The following is a 21,079-nucleotide window of genomic DNA, read 5'->3' on the forward strand; positions in this document are numbered from 1 at the left end:
GATAAATTGATGTGTTCTTTAATTACGTTCTTAGTGTCTTTCTTGCTTCCGTTATAACATTAACGGCGTTAAATCTCCGTGTTCTTTGTTTACGTTCTTAATTCTCTTTCTTATTTCCGTTATAACATTAACCACTAGGCCAAATACTTATACAACTTGACACCAATTTTAAATTATCATGTCACCATTAACTGGTTTTCTATGTCAACTTTACTAGTAAATATCTACTAATTTACAACAAGGACATATTTAATGCTATACATGACAAGTTCATCCCCTTTAAGCTAGACTTTTAAGTATGTAGAAATGTAGAATTGCCGTTGTTGGTAATTGCCCCTTCACGTAAACACGACAAGTTCCCCTTTTAGTATGTAGAAATATGCGGCTTCCTCTCATGAAAATATCAATACTTAGTTTGTGCTTTATTCTCCGCTTGAACTTTTCCGATCCCAAAATAGAAAGGGTCTGCCTGTCTCGATCTGTGTTCTTCTCCTTCACGCTACTTATGCAAAATGCAACATGGCACGTAATACACTTCGGTGTTTGGGTGTCCAATTGACTCTTAATTGGCCATACAGCCCAAAAGCCCCAAAGGCTACAACTACAACATACAAGCCACTTATCATTCTAAGGCTAATCAGCCAACCACATGGCCCAAGGACCGTCAAGTACTAAATGACTTATGGGGCATTTACTACACAAATACTATAAATAAGCCGTCAAGGCTCACACCTCAAGGTGCGTCCAATTTATCGCATTAAGACTACTCTCTAGAATCCGAGCATTGTTATTACTTAGGCATCGGAGGGGCTTTCCTCGGAACACCCTCGAAACCAGTTACATTGTTCGTTGTGCAGGTATATTCGGACACAACTCCCTCAAGCAAACTAGATCTTTCACATCAACAAATAGGGCCTTCTTTTGAATCTCATTCTTTCAACACTGGAACACTCGGCATATTGATATGTAATTATTGAAGTAATGCCTTCTTTTTAAAGTTATGTATCATTAACTTCTTGGTTCAGTTCATGTCAACTATTGCCAAGTAAACCAAAATGGAATTGAACAAAATGATAGGAGGAACATTTCTACAAAAGACGTTGTTAAACACGTCTAGTAGTTTCCTATATAACAACAAGTATGTTGTAGTACTCCCCTCGTTGCTAGCCCACCACCGGCCATTTCAAATCAATCGTTCACCATCTCGCCCATTATGAAACCAATAGCTCCCGCTTTCCAATGGGCAGATGTTAATGAATACTCATCTTCATCAAACCTCGAAAAATACACCGTTCCTGTAAACCATAGACCAAATTTCCAAACCATATCCCATGATCCAATCCCCACCATTGACATGAGTGAGAAAGATAATAGTCTTCTTGTTCAAAACATTACAAATGCCTGCAAAGAATTCGGGTTCTTTCAGGTCATTAATCATGGGGTTAAAAGGGAATTATGTGACCGAGTACTTGATGTTATTACAACATTTTTCGAACTTTCCTACAAAGAAAAGACTGTTCTAGTCGCAAAAGATCATATGGAAGATGGGAAAATTTACAAGTACTCAGTCGATGATACCGTAGAAGGTAAGGAGATCCCCATGTGGAGTGAAGCCCTATTCCACCATTGGCATCCTGTGGATCATGGTTACACTTTAAAACTGCCCGAAAAACCAGATCGTTATAGGTATATTTCTTTCTAATTTTCTTTAGTGTGATTTAGAGCAACTCCAATGGTTGTTTGCAACTTTTAGAAATTTTAAGTCACAAGCTTAACAATTGAAATGGAAAATTAGTACAGTTGATGCTACGTTGACATGTACAATGATGCATCATGCATGCAACTATATGCAATGGAAAAGAGACCTTTCCTTACCGAAGAAACAATTGGGCGTTATGTTGTTTCTATGATAAGAAGATAGGTTATGAAAATGTCAAAGAAATTACAAATTTATATAATTGTGGTTATGTAATGTATTATACGCTACAAGAAATTGTACTATTAACGACAGGAAATCCCGTCGCGAAAGGCCAATAATCGTTGATTAACGACGGGATTTTCTGTCGCGAACCCGTCATAAAAGGGGGCCGTCGTAAATAGGAATCCCGTCGTAAATCCATCGTAAGCCCGTCGTAAAAGACATTTGCGACGGTTATTCCCGTCCTTGTTTGGTTGTTAGCCCCGTCGCAAAAGACTTTTGCGACGGGATTTTTGACCCGTCGTAAATAAGTTGTCGTTAAAGATACATATTCTTGTAGTGATAGAAGGGAAAATCTTCAATATATTACTCCATCAATTCCTTAAACATTACACCAATTATTATTATTATTATTTGTTTTATTAAACTTGGGTATTCTTAAAAGCAAACGTGTATATAGATAGGTTTGTCTTTTAAATAAATTAAATGATAGTGTGAGCTAGAGAGATGTACATTTGAGGAACACAACTCAAATAAGGTACATCAGACAAACAAGTAGGAACGTTCATTTACAGTATATATGAGATATTCGTTTAGGAATAGAGAGGGTACTATATATAATATATGCAAGGAAAAAAAAAACCCTTTAACTTCTAACAATTAAGCTAGCTACGCGTTAGGCTGTTTCTTTGGTAAGTAAATAGTTAGGTTTTGAAAATAAATTACAAAGTTACTCCGATATAACTGTGTTTAACATACAAATTTATGTTTTAGTTGCTCGTATTTGAAAAATTAAGGATCAAGTATACAAACTTTCAGAATTATAGATCGGGAAATTATTTGGCTGATGGTTGGCCAAATATAAAGGCTAAAAGCCAATAAATCCAATGTGACCTTATTTGACAATTGACGATCAACTATTTTACGTGAACTCATGGTTGAGGGCGTCAAAATCGCAGTCAGGCATGTATTATGAAATACATGCCATGGGCTTGTTTGTAATTTCCCAGCCATTTTGAAATTGTTGAATAGTCAACCCCGTTTGCCAACTTGGATCCCGTTACTGCCAATTTTGTAATATGAATACCATTTTAAAATATTTAGCACCATTTTTGTGATATTAATACCACTTTATAAAATTTAGTACAAAACGAGTACCATTTAAGGAAAATGAATTTCATTTAGAAAAAGTTTAGTACCATTTTTGTAATACCAATACCATTTTTCTAATGAATTGCCAACTCAGCAATGCCAAGTCAGCACCCCATTTTACAAGTGTACAATACCGTTTTACATTTCCCCTCAAAAATATTTACCATTTAGATTTACCTTTTTATTTGGAGTTGGCATGTTTTTGCAAATACATACCTGGCATGTATTTGGACTTCCTCATGGTTTGACTGCCTATTTGCAATTTATTGATAGTTGGTAACTTAATTGGTATAGGGACACAATAGCCGAATATGGAATGGAAATTGGTCGTCTAATGAGTCGGCTGTTGGGATTGATGTCCCAAGGGCTTGGTTTAAGGGAAGACCATTTACGAAGCTTATTGGAAAACAATGACGATTATTCGGCCCAAGCACATTATTATCCTCCATGCCCACAACCAGAACGCACCCTTGGATTGCGTCCCCATTTTGATCTTAAGGTATTATCCCTTTTGCAAAATGCTAAAGATTTTATGTTTGACATTCTGAAACTATACATCCAGACGGGTATATAAAATAAGATCACATGTGAATATGTTTTGAAATGTGCTCCGTATTTGATTTCATTTTCATTAGAATCTTTAAAGATTTCAAACAAAGCAAACCTTTGGACTCCGTTTGTTTCAGCGGAAACTATTTTCAAAGGAAATCATTTTCCATAGAAAATATTTTTCAAGAGAAAACATCAAGGGAAATAGTTTTCCTTTGTTTGTTTGCTCACAGGAAAAAACATAGAAGCGGAAATGAGAGGAAAGAAAAGGAAATATAAGCGATTAGAGTGGAAAATATGGCATTCCTTCTTTTCAAAGGAAAAGTTGGTTTTCCTTCGTAGAAAGTTGTTTTCCACCTTTGAAAAATTTGTTTTCCACCTTAACAGACAAACAAACTAAAATAGGAAAATTATTTTCCGACAATGTGTTTTCCGTCAAAACAAACAGAGCCTTAGGAACGGTGGAGCTAGTATATATATGAAGATCAATTTAATACTCAATATTTAATCTATATCTAGTATAGTATTTAAAAAGGAACACCATAGATTATTAGAAGTCATGTGGCATCTCATTATTAGAAGTCATGTGACATCTCTCCTTTCATCCATCATTTTGTTTTGTTTTTTTTCAACTTTTCTTTATTGTTTCTATGATTTACAACTTCTAATGCCTCTTCCACTTCATTTTCCTTATTCAACATCAAGTTATTAATAGTAAATATACTCATTAGTCTCCTCCACTTCACCCCTTTAACATCCAATATTTATTCAACATATAATTTTTATATTTTTTCATCCTTCAAATTACACCTCTATTTAATTCATATATTACCAAAAATAACAAGTATTCACTAATTAAAACTTCAAATGACATCTAAACAACCACTATACAACTGACCGTTATAAGAACGGGCTCAAAAACTAGTTAAATTAATACATATCTCCTGACTCCTGTTATGTATGAAAAAGGTACTTACTGTTTTATTGCAAGAAGAAGGGGTTGTAGGGCTCCATGTTCGCAATCAAGAGAGATGGATAGCGGTTCATCCCAATCCTGATGCCCTTGTCATTAATTTGGCCGATCAAATGCAGGTAAACTACGTCTTTATCCGACCTCTGTTCCTATTTAATTGTCATTTAAACTAACTTTATCCGTTCCTTTTTAATTGTTGTTTTTGGATTATCGATATAACTTACACGTTAAATTACACAATGAAAACAGGTATTAAGCAATGACAAATACAAAAGTGTACTTCATAGAGCAGTAAACAACAAGCGTAAGAGAGTATCATTTGCAATGTTCTACGGCCCTAAGAAAGATATGTCTATTCAACCCATCCCGGAGCTCACTGATGAAACAACCAACCGTCCCATATATAGCCCGTACACATTCAATGAATATCTTGAAAAATATAACAATTTACAAGGGGATGAAATTAGGATGATTAAAGAAACTTTCAAAATTAATTATGATATTATTTAATCATCCATAAACCTACTCCTAAAAACAATTCTATCCGAATGTAAATTTTAATTAAATTTGTTGTTTATTTGCACTTGAATCTTGAAAGTGTTTTGACTCGTATTAACACCGTTTTAATAATTTCTTTACATTACTATTTGCACGGACTCCAGTATAATGTTTGACCGTTATTATATCAAATTCTGTATGACTTAAAGTTATAAAAATTTGATATTTATATATTTCGAGACGAATTTAACAAATATTTTTAGATAATTTTTGATTGATATAATAGTGAGAATTTATGGTCAAAATTTTGATTATTAGACACATTTTTCAAAGCGTAAAGCCGTAAATAACTTAATGAAACAAATGTAGTCTGCCGTCAAGTATGGAAGTTTTTCTTGCACTATTGTATAACTTATAATTTAAGTTTTGTCTCTTACTTTATTCATTTTCTATTATGTTCAACTAGCTTTTTTTTACTTTTGTCTTTATATTTGTGCAAATAGTAACGGCAAACTTCTTTATGAAACGGAGGTAGTAAGTAGTTAATTTCTTGAAGATCAATAACAAAATGTCGAAGGAAAAAATAGATAAGATTTCATTGTCCATAGGTTAATAAGATATCATCACTTAATTAGACAAAATTACTAGGATCGAATAGGAACACACTTCAAATTTTTATTCAAAACGTGAAAACAATTCCAAAAATACACAAATATATGCATGATCATTCATCAAGCATCGGATCATAAGAAAGACTAGTTGGTATGTTCCTCGAAACTAATTAAGAACAAGCAATTTGAGAATTCTTCAAGGAGAAGTTGTACATTTTATCCGATGAATATTTGAATTTGAAGGTAGAACTTGGAGCAATAGCATTGCCATTGTTGATAGTACAATCAGAGCCATCTTTCTTTAAAATGGAATTATCGATTGGTTCTTGTGGTTGAAATCCATCGCATGACAACACTACATCCACAAACACACATGAACATGTATTTTCAATGCTAACTTCGAAATTACTCTTCCCTTCTATACGTGTTCCGGTCCACACTTGATTGATTTTCAAGTTTGCATTTGTGCATATACTGCTTCCTATAAATTAAATAAAATCATGTTAGTTATACCATGTACAGATTTACGTACGACTGTGAATTTGTTCTCTTCACCTTCTTCTTTGTTATTACGGATGCAAAGAAAGATTAAATAATGTAAATAAAAAACGCAGATATTTGACGTGGTTCACTAACAATATGTTAGCTACGTCCACGGGCAGAGGGGATGAAAGTTTTATTGATCTTGAGGAATATTGATTACAGAATACAACCACGTTATAACCTAGAGAATTTATATAGTAATCAGAGGCAGATCTTTATTTGCACTGGGGTGGGCCTGGCCCCAGCCGGAAAATTTTGTAGTGTTTTTTAGTTACAACCCCCCTAAAATTTGTGTATAATTGTATAATTACATAGTTTATTGTTTTTTTTCTATCGGCCCCCCTTGTAAAACTGTTCAAGGTTAGCCACTGATAGTACTCTCTATACGGATGCGGAAAAAGCCCAGAAAATAGGCTCAAAAAAAATAACCCTAGTCCAGAATAACATATACCCGTCGTGATGGGACATCGCAGTAAGGGGATTGACCGATTCAAGGCATTATTCTAACATTCTTGTTGTTTATTATACCAGACCATATCAAAGAAGCTTAAAACGCTCACATAAAACATTCAGATCAGATCAGATCAGGACAAATTATAAACTAGAAAAATCAGACCAAATCATGTGAATAGAACAAAATCTATGTAAATATTTACCATTTTGCAAGAAAAACAATCGTAAATAAATCTTACCTCCGTGAACTACACAAATGAAAAAGAAAAGTGCAACAAGGGATTTGACAAATGCCGCCATTGCAATAGTTGGGAGGAATTTAGATAAAGCCCTTTGTATTTTATTTCTCTTTCTATGTGAAAGACTTTGATGATTTTAGCAATGATGCTATTGACCTATTTATAGTGGAGGAAGAGTTGATCTTAGGTTGACAAACATTTTACTTTCTTTATTTGTTTGATTTCTATTTTTTTTTAATATATGTTCTTTATGTGCTTGAGAATAAGAAAATAAATCTTTGGAAAATAAAAGATTTGGGGGACTTTTTTTCTAAGTAAAAAAAATCTGGAGGATTTCTCTATAAAAATAGATAATGAGGATATCTTTCTTATTAATTATTTTAGGGCGCAATTTTGTCATAAAAAAAGATTTGGAGGATTTAATTCTAAGATTGTAGTATTTGCATATGATATCTTTTTTTATAATATAATATGATCTTGAGGATTTGACTCTAAAGTTGTAACGTAACATATGGAATATATGATTTTGTTTTAATAGAAATGATTTTTTGGCACCGTTAATATAAATTCACCTTATTTAAACTAATTAATTCAGTAAAATTAAGTCAGAATCCTTACTGGTATCGCCACTGCTATAGATTCACTCAAGGATAAATGGTGATTGGGTGATATAACTACAATTAAGAATGCTAAGGGTGTAAACAATGACTAAAATAAAGGTTGGTGAACAAGATACGTTCCTCCTAGCAAAAGATAATTAAATGTGATACTAGGTTGTTATATATTGCGCACTAATGTAAACAATTTTCACCGATAAATTTCATGTATGGTTCCGAATTTAGTTCTTATGTTGACAACCCCTATCTGTTAGCCTCGATCGGTCCATAAGGTTGCCTGAAGCCTGAAGGCATGGACATAGGAGTGAAACTCTTAGGCGCAGATGAAGCACCACTCCTAATTTAACACGATACAACGTAAAGGTTCCACGTGAAGTATCACATTAAGAAAGTTAACGTAAAATGGTTAAAAGTTACTCTTATATATACCGAAGTTAAGGTAAACGATATGATATCCTTTTGGTACTTGAAATAAGGGTGTGGACAAACTAAGTCAACTGATCTAGGCCAACAAAACACACTCACAAACATGTCTCAGCAAAGGCATAAAAACTTTTATGTACTAACAAAGTACGCAAAGCAAACATCAAGAATATGACAAACATGAACAGGTGGAAACTAATTTTGACACACCACTTTGTGAGTGGGGTATAGAATATTGTGTCTCACATTGGTGTGACAAAGACACAAAGTGTAAGTTATTAGTTTCTTGGGTTGAAGTATTTTTTTTATCCAAAAAATCATGTTCATGTTTATTTACAAACCATTTGTACAAATCATGCATGCACCCCCAAAACAAGCCAAGAATATCGATCATGTTTAAAACTTCAAAAACATTATAAGGAAATCTCATCATTTATTGATAAATAGAAAGAGAATTCGATTATTAATGTTAGACATGCATATTCTACAAAAAAGTGATGACTAATTAGTTCGGATCCCAGTACGCAAGAAATGAGTATGCTCCCAATTAATACCATCAAAACTCTTGATCTCAACATGGATGAGCGTCCCTGCATCAACACAAGCAGCATTAACCGATACGGCATCGGGGTTCGACCTCGAGACGTTGAAGGAGGTGATGCCACAGACATTACAGAAGGTATGCTTAGCAGTATGAGTTCCAAATGTGTAAGTAGTTATGTTTGATTCTCCAGAAAGAAGCTCAAAGTTATGTGATGGAACACTAAATGAGATGTTACCTCTTTTTGAACACATTGAACAATTGCATTTCCAAGCAGTTACATTTTGTGGTGCTTTGAATTTGTATCTTACTCTTCCACAATGACATCCACCTTGGTGGGTTATTAACTCTGAATCTGAGTCCATGATATGAGCTAGCTAGAAGGATCAGATTGCAAAAGGTGGTGGAAGATGAGGATGCATGATCATATATATATAATGTAATCAAATAAGTGAAGGAATAGAAGATGGACTGAAATTTTCTACTATACTTGTAGTTGGGAAGTCATTGTTTGATTCAGAGCGACATTTGATTCACTAGAACATCTCATGTGAGAGTTTCGTGTGAAAAAACAAATACTATACATTAACACTTGTGGAGGAGAAGGTAAAAGAGGGAAGATATTGAAAGGGAGGTGAAGAGAAGAAAAGAGCAAGTGAGCTTCTATTTTGCTTCCAAATCTTTTCAACAAATGAGGGATTTGATTTATTATAACTTTTTATTAATTTTTTTTTTTTGACATAGGGTAAGGGGCTTCCATCGATTTTATCGGTGAAAAGCCCCAATCTTTGTTATTTTGTTGGTTTATTCCTTTAATTTTGTTTGTCTTTAGGTTATAATAATGCTTCCTCCTTGTGCGAGGACATTTTCTCCTTGAAAAAGGGTTTTTCTTTTCCTTCAAGGAAATTTGTTTCTTAGGTTATTTCGTAGATCTATGTGTATTAGGGAAGAATATTACTGGTTGAAGATCAAGAACGTCAAGATGAAGATCAGATTTCAATTACTGACATCATGCATTAAAGATATTGACTACCATATCAAAGAAGCGGTTCCGAAGCGTGCATACTAGTAAATTGGATGAAGAATTTCATATTGATGTTTTAGATTATATGTTATTTAGGCTTAATTATTGTTGTAGATGCCGTATGGCGATTTATTAAAGATAATTTTCCTATTCCCTTAAAAAAAAAAACTTAAAAGGGTAAGGAAAATAGATTCATCCATTTCTTTCCCTTCCCTTATCCAACTTAGGCTTCATTTTATTATTTTGACTGAACTTATATTATCTGAACTTAATTGAACGTACTTAACTGAATTTATTTTATCTGAAAAAAATTTATTTTGCTTGAAATAAACTTATTTGTATGTGAAAATGTGAAAAAAAAAAAAAAAAACTTATTTTTATTGAACTTATATTATCTGAATTTACCTAAACTTAACTGGACTTATCTGAACATTACTCCGTATATTATTTTGATCCATACAAATGAAATACTAGGTGATCCAGCTGGTTGACAATCAATTTTATGCACTCATGCACCAATGCACGCTTCAATAGGATATTGTAAATAATAATTTGTATTTTATTTTAAGCAATAATTATCCTATATGAAATTCATGGATCTTCCGCTACAAATTTCCTTCTCTCTCTTTCTCTCTAAATTTTCCTATCCGAACATAACGTAAGTAAACGAGTAAAATTTTGGGTGGTATAATTTTTTTTTCTATGTCAATAAGCAAAGTGTTGTTGCTAGTCATCACAATTGATTAATTGTCGTCATCCAAGTTGTGATAATCGTGCTATAATGAAAGGTGACATGGAAAATCATGTTACAACATTGATTGGATCTCCAAATTTATATGAAATATTTTGTTGGTCCATCCTATCATAATTTTATTTTTTTGAATCAACAAGGACAAACACATTTTTTTCACGAGACTTTTCTAGTTTTTATGGGGTTTTTTGACATTGGTTCTAAACAAAAGAGAGAATAAAAAGGAATTTTTGAAAAATGGTAAGTTGTAAAAAAAGAAAGACAATAGTTTCGTGATTATTTCCCAATAGAACTACGCAGCTAATTGTACAAAATAATTGCTTACACAAATAATGTTTGCAACACCCGGAAAAACTCTACGCATAATGATTGATTTATTTTTTTAAAGGAAAGGTACACAAAAGTTAGAATAGTCTTCTCTCAAGACTATATCCCAACTTATCTAAGGATATAAAATAAAAAAATGTATTGTCTACAAAAGGATCAATATCTAGGTGACTAGTAATGTCATGACCAATGGAAGCTACGTAATCAGCAGCACAATTTGCTTCTCGATATACATGTCTTGAATTATGGCTGTCAAAATTAAAGAGCAAATTCTTTATGTCGTCCATAAGCAGTTGTATTTTCCATGGACAATGAACTCGTTGTTGTAAAATCTGAAGTATAAATAAACTATCCCCCTCAATGGAAATATGCCGAATGTTGTTTTATATTGCCTATAATAAGCCATTGACAAGAGCAATAGCTTTTGCAAGGAAAGGAGGTAGCCCACAGATTAAAAGATCGACTAGCAATATTGTTTTCCAGATGGTCTCTAATTACGACACCTGTTGCACCTGAGTTATGGCGAACAGAGCCGTCAAAGTTAAGTTTAAAGGTTCCGGGGTGCTAGCATGGCTTAATAAACTTTAGATTAGAGTGTGTTCTATTCGTCTGATTTTAACTTATTTTTTCTTCTGACATATTAAGTCACAGTGAATTAATGATAGGTGGGAAATCAAATAGTTGAAAGAGACAATTTCTACGAGTCATGCTTCATGCACCATCAAACAAGCCCAACAAATTTCATGTTTAAAACAGCAAGGAAATCTTATCATTTATAAATACAAATGTGTCCCATACTCTGAGGGAAGTATAAATCCAAGTAAATTTTTACTTCTTCCAAGGATATCCACATTTTTTTAAAGTTGATTTCCTTGAATGAAGTAAAATTCTTCCTTTGATTTATCATTTTCCATACTCTGATACTCGAACAACAAAGTGGGATTTATTTCATCTTAGACATGCAGATTCTACTAACAAGAGAAAGAGTACTGATCTCGGGAAACGATTTTGACACACCACTACAAGACACAGTTTTCCGTGCTCCACTCACAATATAAGGTGTGCCACAATCAGTTCCCGGTGATCTCCAAAAGTAACTAATTAGAGCAGATCTCATCCCTAGTACGCAGGAAATTAGAATACTCCCAATTACCACCATCAAAACTCTTAACTTCAACATGAGTAAGCGTCCCTGGATCAACACAAGCAGCATTAACCGATACTGCATCGGGGTTCGACCTCGAGACGTTGAAGGAGGTGATGCCACACACATTACAAAAGGTATGCTTAGCAGTATGAGTGCCAAAGGTGTAAGTAGTTATGTTTGATTCTCCAGAAAGCAGTTCAAAGTTATGTGATGGAACACTGAATGAGATATTGCCTCTCTTTGAACACATTGAACAATTGCATTTCCAAACAGTTACATTTTGTGGAGCTTTGAATTTGTATCTTACTTTTCCACAATGACATCCTCCTTGGTGGGTTACTAACTCTGAATTTGAGCCCATGATATGAGTTAGAAGGATCGGATTGCGAAGCTGGAGGCCGAGAAGTGGATCGATGGAGAAGAAGAGCTATTAGGAAGAAGATGGAGTTGTTGAACTGTGAATTAATGATGGAATGGCAAGTTATTATTTCTATGTAGTATGGTATGACTAAGGATGGACTGCATATATCAACACTTGGAGCTGATAACATGCCATATGGGTGGTAATAGACTCATAGGAATTACCAACAAACAACATTTGCATGGGTGTTACTTCATGGACCTAAAAGATTATTCCATTTGACTTTTCACCGTCACCGCACAACTTGAAAACATTAAAGGTCGGATACAAGCCGGATTACGATTTCCTATTTAACAACATTTCGGGTTCTGGTCAATTACAAATAAGGTTGGATTCTCGGGTCAGGTCAATTTTTGACAGCTCAACCATGAACATTCACCTGAGATTTTCCTCCATACAAGTTACCTGCAAGACCTTTCATACAAGATTTTTTAGAAGCTTCTAATCCAGAAGAAGAAAATGATTTAGACTCTACATAAAAAGTTATCTGACAAAAGGGAGCCTGAGAAGCCTGAGAAACTGGCAGAAGTAAATCTTGTATCAGCAATAAAATTAATATCAAAATCATAGGCACCCAACAAATGAGCAAGTTAAATTCAGAAATTATACATAGATATTAATGGCTTAATGCTATCCAAACGCATCTTATATGATATACTAAGTAGTGTATAGATATTCGACAAAACTGTGTATCAGAGGAGAATCCTAACCAACCCACCTGACTACTAATTTCAAATTTGATTAGCTACTAAACTTCAGCAACTGTTGCAGCTTAGTTCTCTTGATTATTATCAGCCTGCATATTCAACATTTGGGCGAGAACAAGCTTTGAAAGCTCATTGATCATGTTTTGGACAGGTAATCCTTCTCCCTCCTCTTGCGGTTGCCAGGAAGATGATTGTGACATTAGCCTCGAGTATTCATGTGCAGCCACGTTTGTCTTTTTTGATGTAGTAAGGACTTTCTCTAAATCAGTTTGTGTTAGCGGCCTTGGAGCCTGAAAATGCACAGAACACCAATTAACAACTCTATTCACCAAGTAAACAACCGCATAAATGCTACTTATTATTACTGCGACTACCTCCCTTGATAATGAATTATCCAAATCGTGTTTACAATATCGTGTGTGAAAAGCTACTTCATTTAAACATGATCAAGCTTGTCATAAGTTCGAGAAAAATAAGGGTTACTCAAGTAAAATCTATAACTAAAGTAAGTTTTTATAAGTTCAGATAAGCTCAGGAAATAAGTGAAAATCAAAATCGGGTGAATAGAACACACCCTAATATGTATTTTAGTACTTCCTCCATCCCTAAATAATTGGGGTTCTATTATAGCCCTGGGTATAGCTTAAGGCGCACCCGGGTGCAAATAAGCCGTTTGGTTGGTTGTCAAACATTTTCAGTATAAAATGATTTTCATGGAAAACAATTTACAATAAAAAGTGCAATTCCAAAATTAGTTTTCCGTTGTTTGATTTCATGTAAGAAAAATGATGAAACATAAGGAAAATGAAAGGGAAATTAAGCAGGTGGTGGGTGAGAGGAGTGTACAAGAGAGATAAGGAAAAGGAAGGAAAACAGTTTTCCTTTCATTTTGAAGGGAAAATGGTTTTCCATCATTGGGAAAGCAATTTTACTCTCAGGGAAAATGGTTTTACACTCCTTTGCAAACCAAACAATGTAAAATTGAAATTAGAGGAAAATTGTTTTCCTGGAAAATGTTTTACGCCCTACCAAACGGAGCCTAAATAAGCCATTCGATTGGGTTTTTCCTAGGAACTATAATAAATAACCAAATCTTTCCCAATTCATTACTTAACATCTCCACTATATCAACAGAGTCCACATTTGCAGTAATTCTAAGTTAAATTATCATTAAAATCTGAATCTCAGTAATCCAAGATTAAGTGGCCTAGAGTACTATCATTTTTGCATGACCTAAAACAAGAAATAGGGCCCAAAAATTAGGGTCGGAGGGCATAAATGATTGTCTCAAAACTTAAAACTCAAAAGTCATGCCCCTACCCAGCCAGAGTTCCAATGTCAAACATCACTCCGACCGTATAATTCATACTACCTCGGGTGGGTTAAAAAAATCTCCAATTTTAAAAATTAGCTCCAAACCAGATGTGGTTAAGAACTCCAAGTTTAGCAATAAGATAACATATCCGACTCTGGTTAAACCTAAATTGTATACAGAAAAGAAAAGGAAAGGAACAATACGTAATGTGCAACAGAAAAAGCTGCTTACATGAAGGGGTTTCCCACTCTTCTCATCATCTAAGAGCTCCCTGATTGGAAGATATGCAGCCTTTTTACAAAGATCAAATAGATCAGACCCAGTACTTCCGTCACACAAGCTAGCCAGATAGTCAAAGTCGATCTCCTCCTCTACCCTTTCACCCTTCAGAATTACTTTCAAAATCTCTGCCCTCTCTTTACGAACAGGAATTCCAATCTCAAAGGCCTGAGAAAACCGGCGAAGAATAGCCTCATCAAGTTCTGATGGACGATTTGTAGCAGCAAGAACCATCACTCTGGCATTTTCTACATAAACAAGATGAAACTATCATAAGCTAAGTGGACAGCTTGGGGGTGAATTCAATATTTCAGTGTGCTGATTAGAACTAAGGGTTCTTGGTTAAGAAGCATAACCCATTGTGTTCAAAGTAAACTAAATCAAAATAGCAATTGACTTACGATCAGTCGTAAAGCCATCCCACAAAGCCATAAACTCAGTTTTCATGTTTGTTAATGCTTCATGGTCAGAGTTTCTGCGCTGTCCCAAAAAGCTATCAACCTCATCGATGAATATGATAGCAGGCTGTAGTTTGTATGCCAAGCTAAATACAGCAGAAACTGCAAAAATTGAAGAAGATATTATAGTTATTATGGTAACAGCTATAAGAATGGTCGATATAATAGTCAGCCAAAGTACTTGATGTAACAGACAAATTCAATTTTTTTCCTAAATAAGAAAGCGAGTATCCATTACTTTATCTAAAATAGTCTGTCTGTACTGCATGGTATAAAAAGATTGTTTTACAGGTATAAGAATCTGTAACTCTTTAATTCCAAAATCCCATGGTTTCTAAAACTACCGAGAGCATAATAATATAAAGAAAATATATCTTTTTGACATAATTAGATAAACAACTTATCTTCTACGGTGTATTAACATGAATATAATGAGATGCAAGAACACAACATAAACATTTGACATGCTCTACCAACACAATGCAAACAGGTATATAGCCTCCCACCCACCAAAAAAGAAATTGAGAACAAAAGAGGCGTTTCCAAGACCACCACAAGGAGTCAAGCATGATAAAGTCATCAACTGCAGACAAATTCAAGCTTTAGACGTACCAAGTTTTTGTGCATCACCAAACCATTTGCTCATCAAATTTGATATCCTCACATTGATGAAAACTGCTCCAGACTCTTTAGCAATAGCTTTTGCTAGCATTGTCTTTCCGGTTCCTGGAGGACCATAAAGTAAAACTCCCTTTTGAGGACCAAGTAATTTCCCATACGTAAACAACTCAGGCCTCCGTAGTGGAAGAATGACCAACTCATAAAGTGCCTGCTTGATGCTATCTAAACCGCCGATTAGGTCAAACTTGACTTCAATGTGGTCAGGATTTATAACATCGCATGCGATGACATCCTGTAGGAGAATTGAACACCAAATTTCAAAAAGTAGCAAGAAATTGCATAGTTTGATAAACAACTTATCTTCTACGGAGTATTCACATGAATATAATGAGATGCGAAAAACTAACCCCCAAAAATCTACAAGCCAAAATATGCCTACATTATGAGTCAAACATATAATAAATACAAGTACTTTCTAATTCTCGATATAATGCTATACTGACAAGTTGGAAATAAAACTACACTTCGAAGGACAGCAAGTCAGCAAGTCCCTATAAGGAAACACTATATTCATTATATAAGAATCATCTTCGGGAACATAATAGATGATGGCTTCACACTCTATGGATGAGTTTCTGTAGTCATTTGACCGCGCTATACTAGGTCAAAGCTGACTCGATCGTACGTTTAAATTCTAGATGCATTAGATGGCAATTGGGTTTGCCTTTTCCCCAAGTCATCCCAAGTACTATACTACAATGCTCAAGCTGACCAATGAAAGTTTCAAATTGTAGTCCTTTAGAAACCATGATGACTTTCCCTCAACATTGAAGTTTTCCTACCTTAAAATTGGTACTAATTGATGTAAGACAAACATAGAAAATGGGAGCAGAAATCCAAAATGACAAAAATAACATGAACCAAACAACAAAATCAGCATAATTTAATCAATTCTAAATTTAAAGTATTCAATGAACCATATAGCACAGGTTCAAATGGAAACTTATACACAACCTTTCCACTACAACGAATCAATTCAACCCGTAAAATTACATTACCTCAACAAAAACCATATGAAGAAACTAAAATAATTCATAAATATCCCCAGCAAAAACCCTAACCCCAAATAATCAAATCCACAATCAACATTCAAATTAACCCAAAATTGAAACTACCCAGATTGTAAAACAATGAATAACCATAAAAAACAAGAGAAATCGAAATAAAATCAAAGAAAAAATGACTTACTTCATAAGAATTAGTTTGAATAAGAGGTCTACCCAATCGCTTAGCAATTTCCTTCTTTTGTTCAAGGGCCTTTTTAGAGGATTCACGATTAGGGTCTAATTGTTTAAGCCCTACAAATAATACCAAACAACTAAGTGCTGCACTTGCTGCATATAACACCAATTCTTGTATTATCTTAGTTTCTGTATTCCTTCCCATTTCTCCACAAACCAGATTATTAAATTTCTTCTAATTTCTTGTACCCTGTTTCGAGTACGCAGGAGATTTATACCCAGAAAATGAAAGGGGTTTGATTGATATAAGAAGGTGGGATGTTCTTGGAGGGGAAGAAACGAGGAGAGAGAAAGATAAATGTTCTGGGTAATTTTGAAAGAACCTCGATAAAGGAAATACTGTTGGTGGTGAGTGGTGACGATTGGAAAGACCAAGAAATGTTGGTGTTTCGTGTTGTTGTGGACTTGAGAACATGCAAAAATCAACTACGGTTTATTGGGCTTGTATCTTCATATAACTTGGACCGTAAATGAAATAGTTCAAATGGGCTTCATTTCTCTCTCCTCCAAGTTTCTAAAACTGACCCGACCCAATTTGGCCCAATCTAAATGACCCAATTTGGCCCTGAACCGTTCCCGATACTCGAATCGGAATTGACCCGAGCATCGCGGAAAGTGAATTATTTTCCGATTCAACCGTCATCAAGCGTCTCCTCTCCCTGATATGAAATGACACGAATGTGAAAACCAAACAACTTGATTGCCACCTCTATCTACTGTCAAATATCCAATGTTTACTAGAATTCGACTAATTCTGATTTGGGTTGGTTGGATCGCAAATGAAGAGAAGATTTGTACTAGTTGTTGGATCTTGGCGACTTGAACTTGAGGTTATGCCGAAATAATCCCTAGCTGATCCACGGAAAATATATCCTTTACTAGTTGATCCATGAAAAAGTTTTGTTGCAAATTGTGTCTGATAAAAACATATAGGCCATGTTTGGTAACTAGAGTTTAGCGTCTAGCTGGTAACTGTTTGCATTAGTAGTTAACTGATTACCTTTTTGTTTAGCAAATTTGGCTAGTTGTTTGTATGAATGTGTTTGGTAACACATAAAGGGTTACTAATAGTTGTTAGCTATTTTATTGTGTGAAATGACATTTATGGACTTTAATCTTTATAGCATTTATTTAATTTTGTTAGGTGATAGTAATTATGGAGAAAAATATCTTTTAAAATGTTACATTAACAATCCTCTAAGCAAAAAGTCGGTAAAATAAGCATTTTCAAAATGGGAGGTTTTAACTCAATCCTCTTTTCAATATTTTTTTCACCAATACCCTTTTAGAGGTTTTAACTAATCAAACTTCTAAATAGTGTCCCCTGCCTCATATGGTCGTATGGTCTAGTTATAACAAAAGTTGTATGGTCAACTTTTAAGAGTACATGGTAAAACCACAAAGTGTGAAAAGATTAAGATAATGAGATAAGATTGTAAATAGAGGGATGAGAAAATGTATAATGTATAATCATTGCAAGATAAATTTCATTTTGTTTTTCGAAAAACAAGCTTCATATGTCTATGTAAAGTGAATAGAGGTCTAAATAAGGTCATTAAAAGTCAAGTTAGCCTGTATATCAATTAAGTGTTACAAAATTAGACCCTAACACTAGAAATGAAAAGGTATGTCTGAACCTTGGTCACATGTTGAACTCATTGCTATCCTTAATTCCTTATGTATGATGACAGGGCAATGACTAATTAAATCAATTTGAAAAGCGTGTATGAGTCTGTTTTATTTTCCCTTTATGGAAGAGGTCCCGAGGAACAAACTAACCTTGACAAAAGTGACAACTTGTTCATCTAAGCTTCTCTTTGTACATACTTCTTCTTAAGAATCGTCTAACAAGGAAGGACAAGTCACAAGTTGCAAGAGCATGAGAGATTGAGAGGGAATCCCAAAAGCAATATTGCACTTTTCAATGCTTCCAATTCAATGCATTGTGTAATTTGTTCTTCATCATCCATTCCCCTACCTATCTCTATTCTAAGGGAGCCATGTTACAAATTCCCCACAAAAATGACTGAAAGTTGCAAGATAGAAAATTGTCCTATATCATGTGAGAATATAATGGTATTTACAATAACAATCTCATCAACCCCAATTTATCGTTTTATTGGCGAATCCAGAATAATATATTAATGGGTGTAAGGTCAAATTATACATAAAATAAAATAAAAAAAATTTATTACTTGACTTTTTTTTATATACATATAATTGCCAAAATTCTACTTGTGGGATCACAGTCACAACACTAGCTTAATTTGCCCCTATATTATTTGATTCTAATACTTACTCCTGTACAAAGTATATAGTACTCCCTCCGTTTCTTTTTGTTGTATCCGTTTCCATTTTAAGCATTTCATATTGTTGTATCCATTTAGAATCTATTCTATTTTTGGACATACATTTTATCCTAAAATACCCTTACATTTCTATCTAATTACCAAAATACCTAAAGATTCTACCCATATTCCCACCTAATTTTCCCCTCCCATAATATTTAATTCTTTTCCTTTCCCCATATACCCACTCTCTCACCTCCTTTATCACCCATCATTATCACTCATCTCTCTTACCTTATTTCTTTATTATTTTCTCACTCCTTTATTTATTATAATCTCTTACACCCAATCATTTCTCTTACACCCAATCATTACACGTATACCCATACAAACCAATATTCCAAATTTCTTAAAAATCACACCAGATTCCAAATGGATACATCAAAAAGAAATGGAGGGAGTACCTTGTAAATTTAACCTTCTTCAATATTACAGCGGCACGTCTTTTAAGTCTAACTATCATTATATTAAAATAGACATCAGATATCATACGTATCATTTCTTGGTGTAAAATTTTCTCGCTAAAAACCTCTTTCCTGAAAAAAAATACTTCCTCCGTTCCGGAATTATTGCACCATGTTGACTTTTACACTATTCACGTTGTGTCTTTGACCATCTTTTGTAAAATATACGTAAAACAAATGTAATCGTGTAAGATCTTATTAGATTAGTATCGATATATACTTTCTAAATATAAATTTTTTATAATTTTTACTTATACATAATTCGAGAGATAACGAGTCAAAGTCATGCATTGGGAAGTGTGAAGTCAACATGGTGCAATAATTCCGGAACGGAGGAAGTATATATCTACTTCATTTTTATTTTTTTTCTACGACCCTTTGTGTTCAATTGTTTATGTATAGAAAATGATTCTAGAATATGACAATAATAGAGTCTACCACGTAATAATAATTTGCTAAAATAACTTCCGTACTAATTTAGTTAAATCGATATATCAATAAATGAAAAATGTATTTACTCAATATTTTAGTTAAATTAGCATATTAAGCCTAACAAATATTTTGGTCAAAGTAGCATATAAAATATGTACTATTATATGTAGTATGACGGAAAATTACAAAATAGATTATTAAATTAATATGTTCAAGATTTATTAATTATGCATTACCTTTAGGGGCACATTAAGGGTTTATGAAAAATAGTCAAATGTTAATTTTAGAATATCCGTGCGTACAGAGTACCTTATAGTGGCACGTCTTTCAAACCTAACTATTTTCCCTTTCCCTTAAAATTGTTTTCCATGAAAAATCATTTTCCTTTGAAGATTGATTTGATAGGGGCATGTCTTTTAAACATTACTAGTTTGTTTCCCGTTTCCTGTTTTCACAAAACTAAAAACAAAAAAATGAAAGCCACAAAAAAATAGTTTTCGATTTTTTGTTGTCAATTTTCAAAATCAACATGATTTCCATAAGTATGACTGTTTTTTAGTTTATTATTCAATGTAAATCATATAACTTTCAAAATCAAAAAAACCAAAAAAAATGAAAACTGACCGTGATACTAAATGTCATTTGGATCTCCTTGTCAAAGATGGGATAAGTTAATGGGGAAAGTCAACGATATGATGATAAATAGAATGGGATAAGCTCACCGAGGTGAAATGGAAAAAAAAAAGATGATAATCATTTACACCGATTCATTCATACTTGAATTGGTGTTTGTTTCTGATGTGAACAAATCATAAATGAACAATAATTCCAATCTGTCCTCATTAGGTCACACCATGACAAATTGACAATACATTTGCTTACTCTTTTGCCTCTTCGAGTTGCCACTACCTAATTAGGTACACCAAATTAATGTTACATAACATATGTTTTAGGGGTGGTTTGATCC

At 33.8% G+C, this 21,079-nt stretch overlaps 5 protein-coding genes across 5 annotated transcripts; 2 read left to right on the forward strand and 3 right to left on the reverse strand.

Moving 5' to 3' along the window:
• The first annotated feature begins 1,180 nt into the window (after nucleotides 1–1,180).
• On the forward strand, nucleotides 1,181–1,711 carry LOC130470640 (protein DOWNY MILDEW RESISTANCE 6-like). The gene has a single exon (XM_056841145.1). The coding sequence runs from the start codon at nucleotides 1,214–1,216 to the stop codon at nucleotides 1,700–1,702; it is 489 nt and encodes a 162-aa protein (XP_056697123.1). The 5' UTR covers nucleotides 1,181–1,213; the 3' UTR covers nucleotides 1,703–1,711.
• Nucleotides 1,712–2,702: 991 nt separating this feature from the next.
• On the forward strand, nucleotides 2,703–5,203 carry LOC110783076 (protein DMR6-LIKE OXYGENASE 1-like). The gene is made up of 3 exons (XM_021987372.2): nucleotides 2,703–3,569; nucleotides 4,589–4,711; nucleotides 4,842–5,203. Exons 1-3 carry the CDS (start codon nucleotides 3,387–3,389, stop codon nucleotides 5,100–5,102), a joined length of 567 nt encoding a protein of 188 aa, XP_021843064.2. The 5' UTR covers nucleotides 2,703–3,386; the 3' UTR covers nucleotides 5,103–5,203.
• Nucleotides 5,204–5,768: 565 nt separating this feature from the next.
• On the reverse strand, nucleotides 5,769–7,046 carry LOC110783077 (uncharacterized). Its single transcript, XM_021987373.2, has 2 exons — nucleotides 6,937–7,046; nucleotides 5,769–6,182 (listed from the first exon to the last, which is right to left on the reverse strand). The coding sequence occupies exons 1-2, from the start codon at nucleotides 6,995–6,997 to the stop codon at nucleotides 5,872–5,874; spliced, it is 372 nt and encodes a 123-aa protein (XP_021843065.1). The 5' UTR covers nucleotides 6,998–7,046; the 3' UTR covers nucleotides 5,769–5,871.
• Nucleotides 7,047–8,449: 1,403 nt separating this feature from the next.
• Nucleotides 8,450–8,882, reverse strand: LOC110783078 (uncharacterized). The gene has a single exon (XM_056838027.1). The coding sequence runs from the start codon at nucleotides 8,880–8,882 to the stop codon at nucleotides 8,478–8,480; it is 405 nt and encodes a 134-aa protein (XP_056694005.1). The 3' UTR covers nucleotides 8,450–8,477.
• A 3,825-nt stretch (nucleotides 8,883–12,707) lies between these two features.
• Nucleotides 12,708–17,249, reverse strand: LOC110783171 (uncharacterized). The gene is made up of 5 exons (XM_021987484.2): nucleotides 16,816–17,249; nucleotides 15,559–15,859; nucleotides 14,890–15,048; nucleotides 14,441–14,736; nucleotides 12,708–13,184 (listed from the first exon to the last, which is right to left on the reverse strand). The coding sequence occupies exons 1-5, from the start codon at nucleotides 17,011–17,013 to the stop codon at nucleotides 12,960–12,962; spliced, it is 1,179 nt and encodes a 392-aa protein (XP_021843176.1). The 5' UTR covers nucleotides 17,014–17,249; the 3' UTR covers nucleotides 12,708–12,959.
• Nucleotides 17,250–21,079: the final 3,830 nt, after the last annotated feature.

This window comes from Spinacia oleracea, chromosome 3, assembly GCF_020520425.1.
Source record: "Spinacia oleracea cultivar Varoflay chromosome 3, BTI_SOV_V1, whole genome shotgun sequence".
Classification (NCBI taxonomy): domain Eukaryota; kingdom Viridiplantae; phylum Streptophyta; class Magnoliopsida; order Caryophyllales; family Amaranthaceae; genus Spinacia; species Spinacia oleracea.

Coding starts and splice junctions, on each gene's coding strand:
- LOC130470640 (XM_056841145.1), top strand. CDS start 1,214: ATGAAACCAATAGCTCCCGCTTTCCAATGGGCAGATGTTAATGAATAC.
- LOC110783076 (XM_021987372.2), top strand. CDS start 3,387: ATGGAAATTGGTCGTCTAATGAGTCGGCTGTTGGGATTGATGTCCCAA. Junction 3,570..4,588: donor GTCCCCATTTTGATCTTAAG/GTATTATCCCTT, acceptor TGTATGAAAAAG/GTACTTACTGTTTTATTGCA. Junction 4,712..4,841: donor ATTTGGCCGATCAAATGCAG/GTAAACTACGTC, acceptor CAATGAAAACAG/GTATTAAGCAATGACAAATA.
- LOC110783077 (XM_021987373.2), bottom strand. CDS start 6,997: ATGGCGGCATTTGTCAAATCCCTTGTTGCACTTTTCTTTTTCATTTGT. Junction 6,183..6,936: donor CATTTGTGTAGTTCACGGAG/GTAAGATTTATT, acceptor TTTAATTTATAG/GAAGCAGTATATGCACAAAT.
- LOC110783078 (XM_056838027.1), bottom strand. CDS start 8,882: ATGGACTCAGATTCAGAGTTAATAACCCACCAAGGTGGATGTCATTGT.
- LOC110783171 (XM_021987484.2), bottom strand. CDS start 17,013: ATGGGAAGGAATACAGAAACTAAGATAATACAAGAATTGGTGTTATAT. Junction 15,860..16,815: donor TTCAAACTAATTCTTATGAA/GTAAGTCATTTT, acceptor ATTCTCCTACAG/GATGTCATCGCATGCGATGT. Junction 15,049..15,558: donor TGGTGATGCACAAAAACTTG/GTACGTCTAAAG, acceptor CAATTTTTGCAG/TTTCTGCTGTATTTAGCTTG.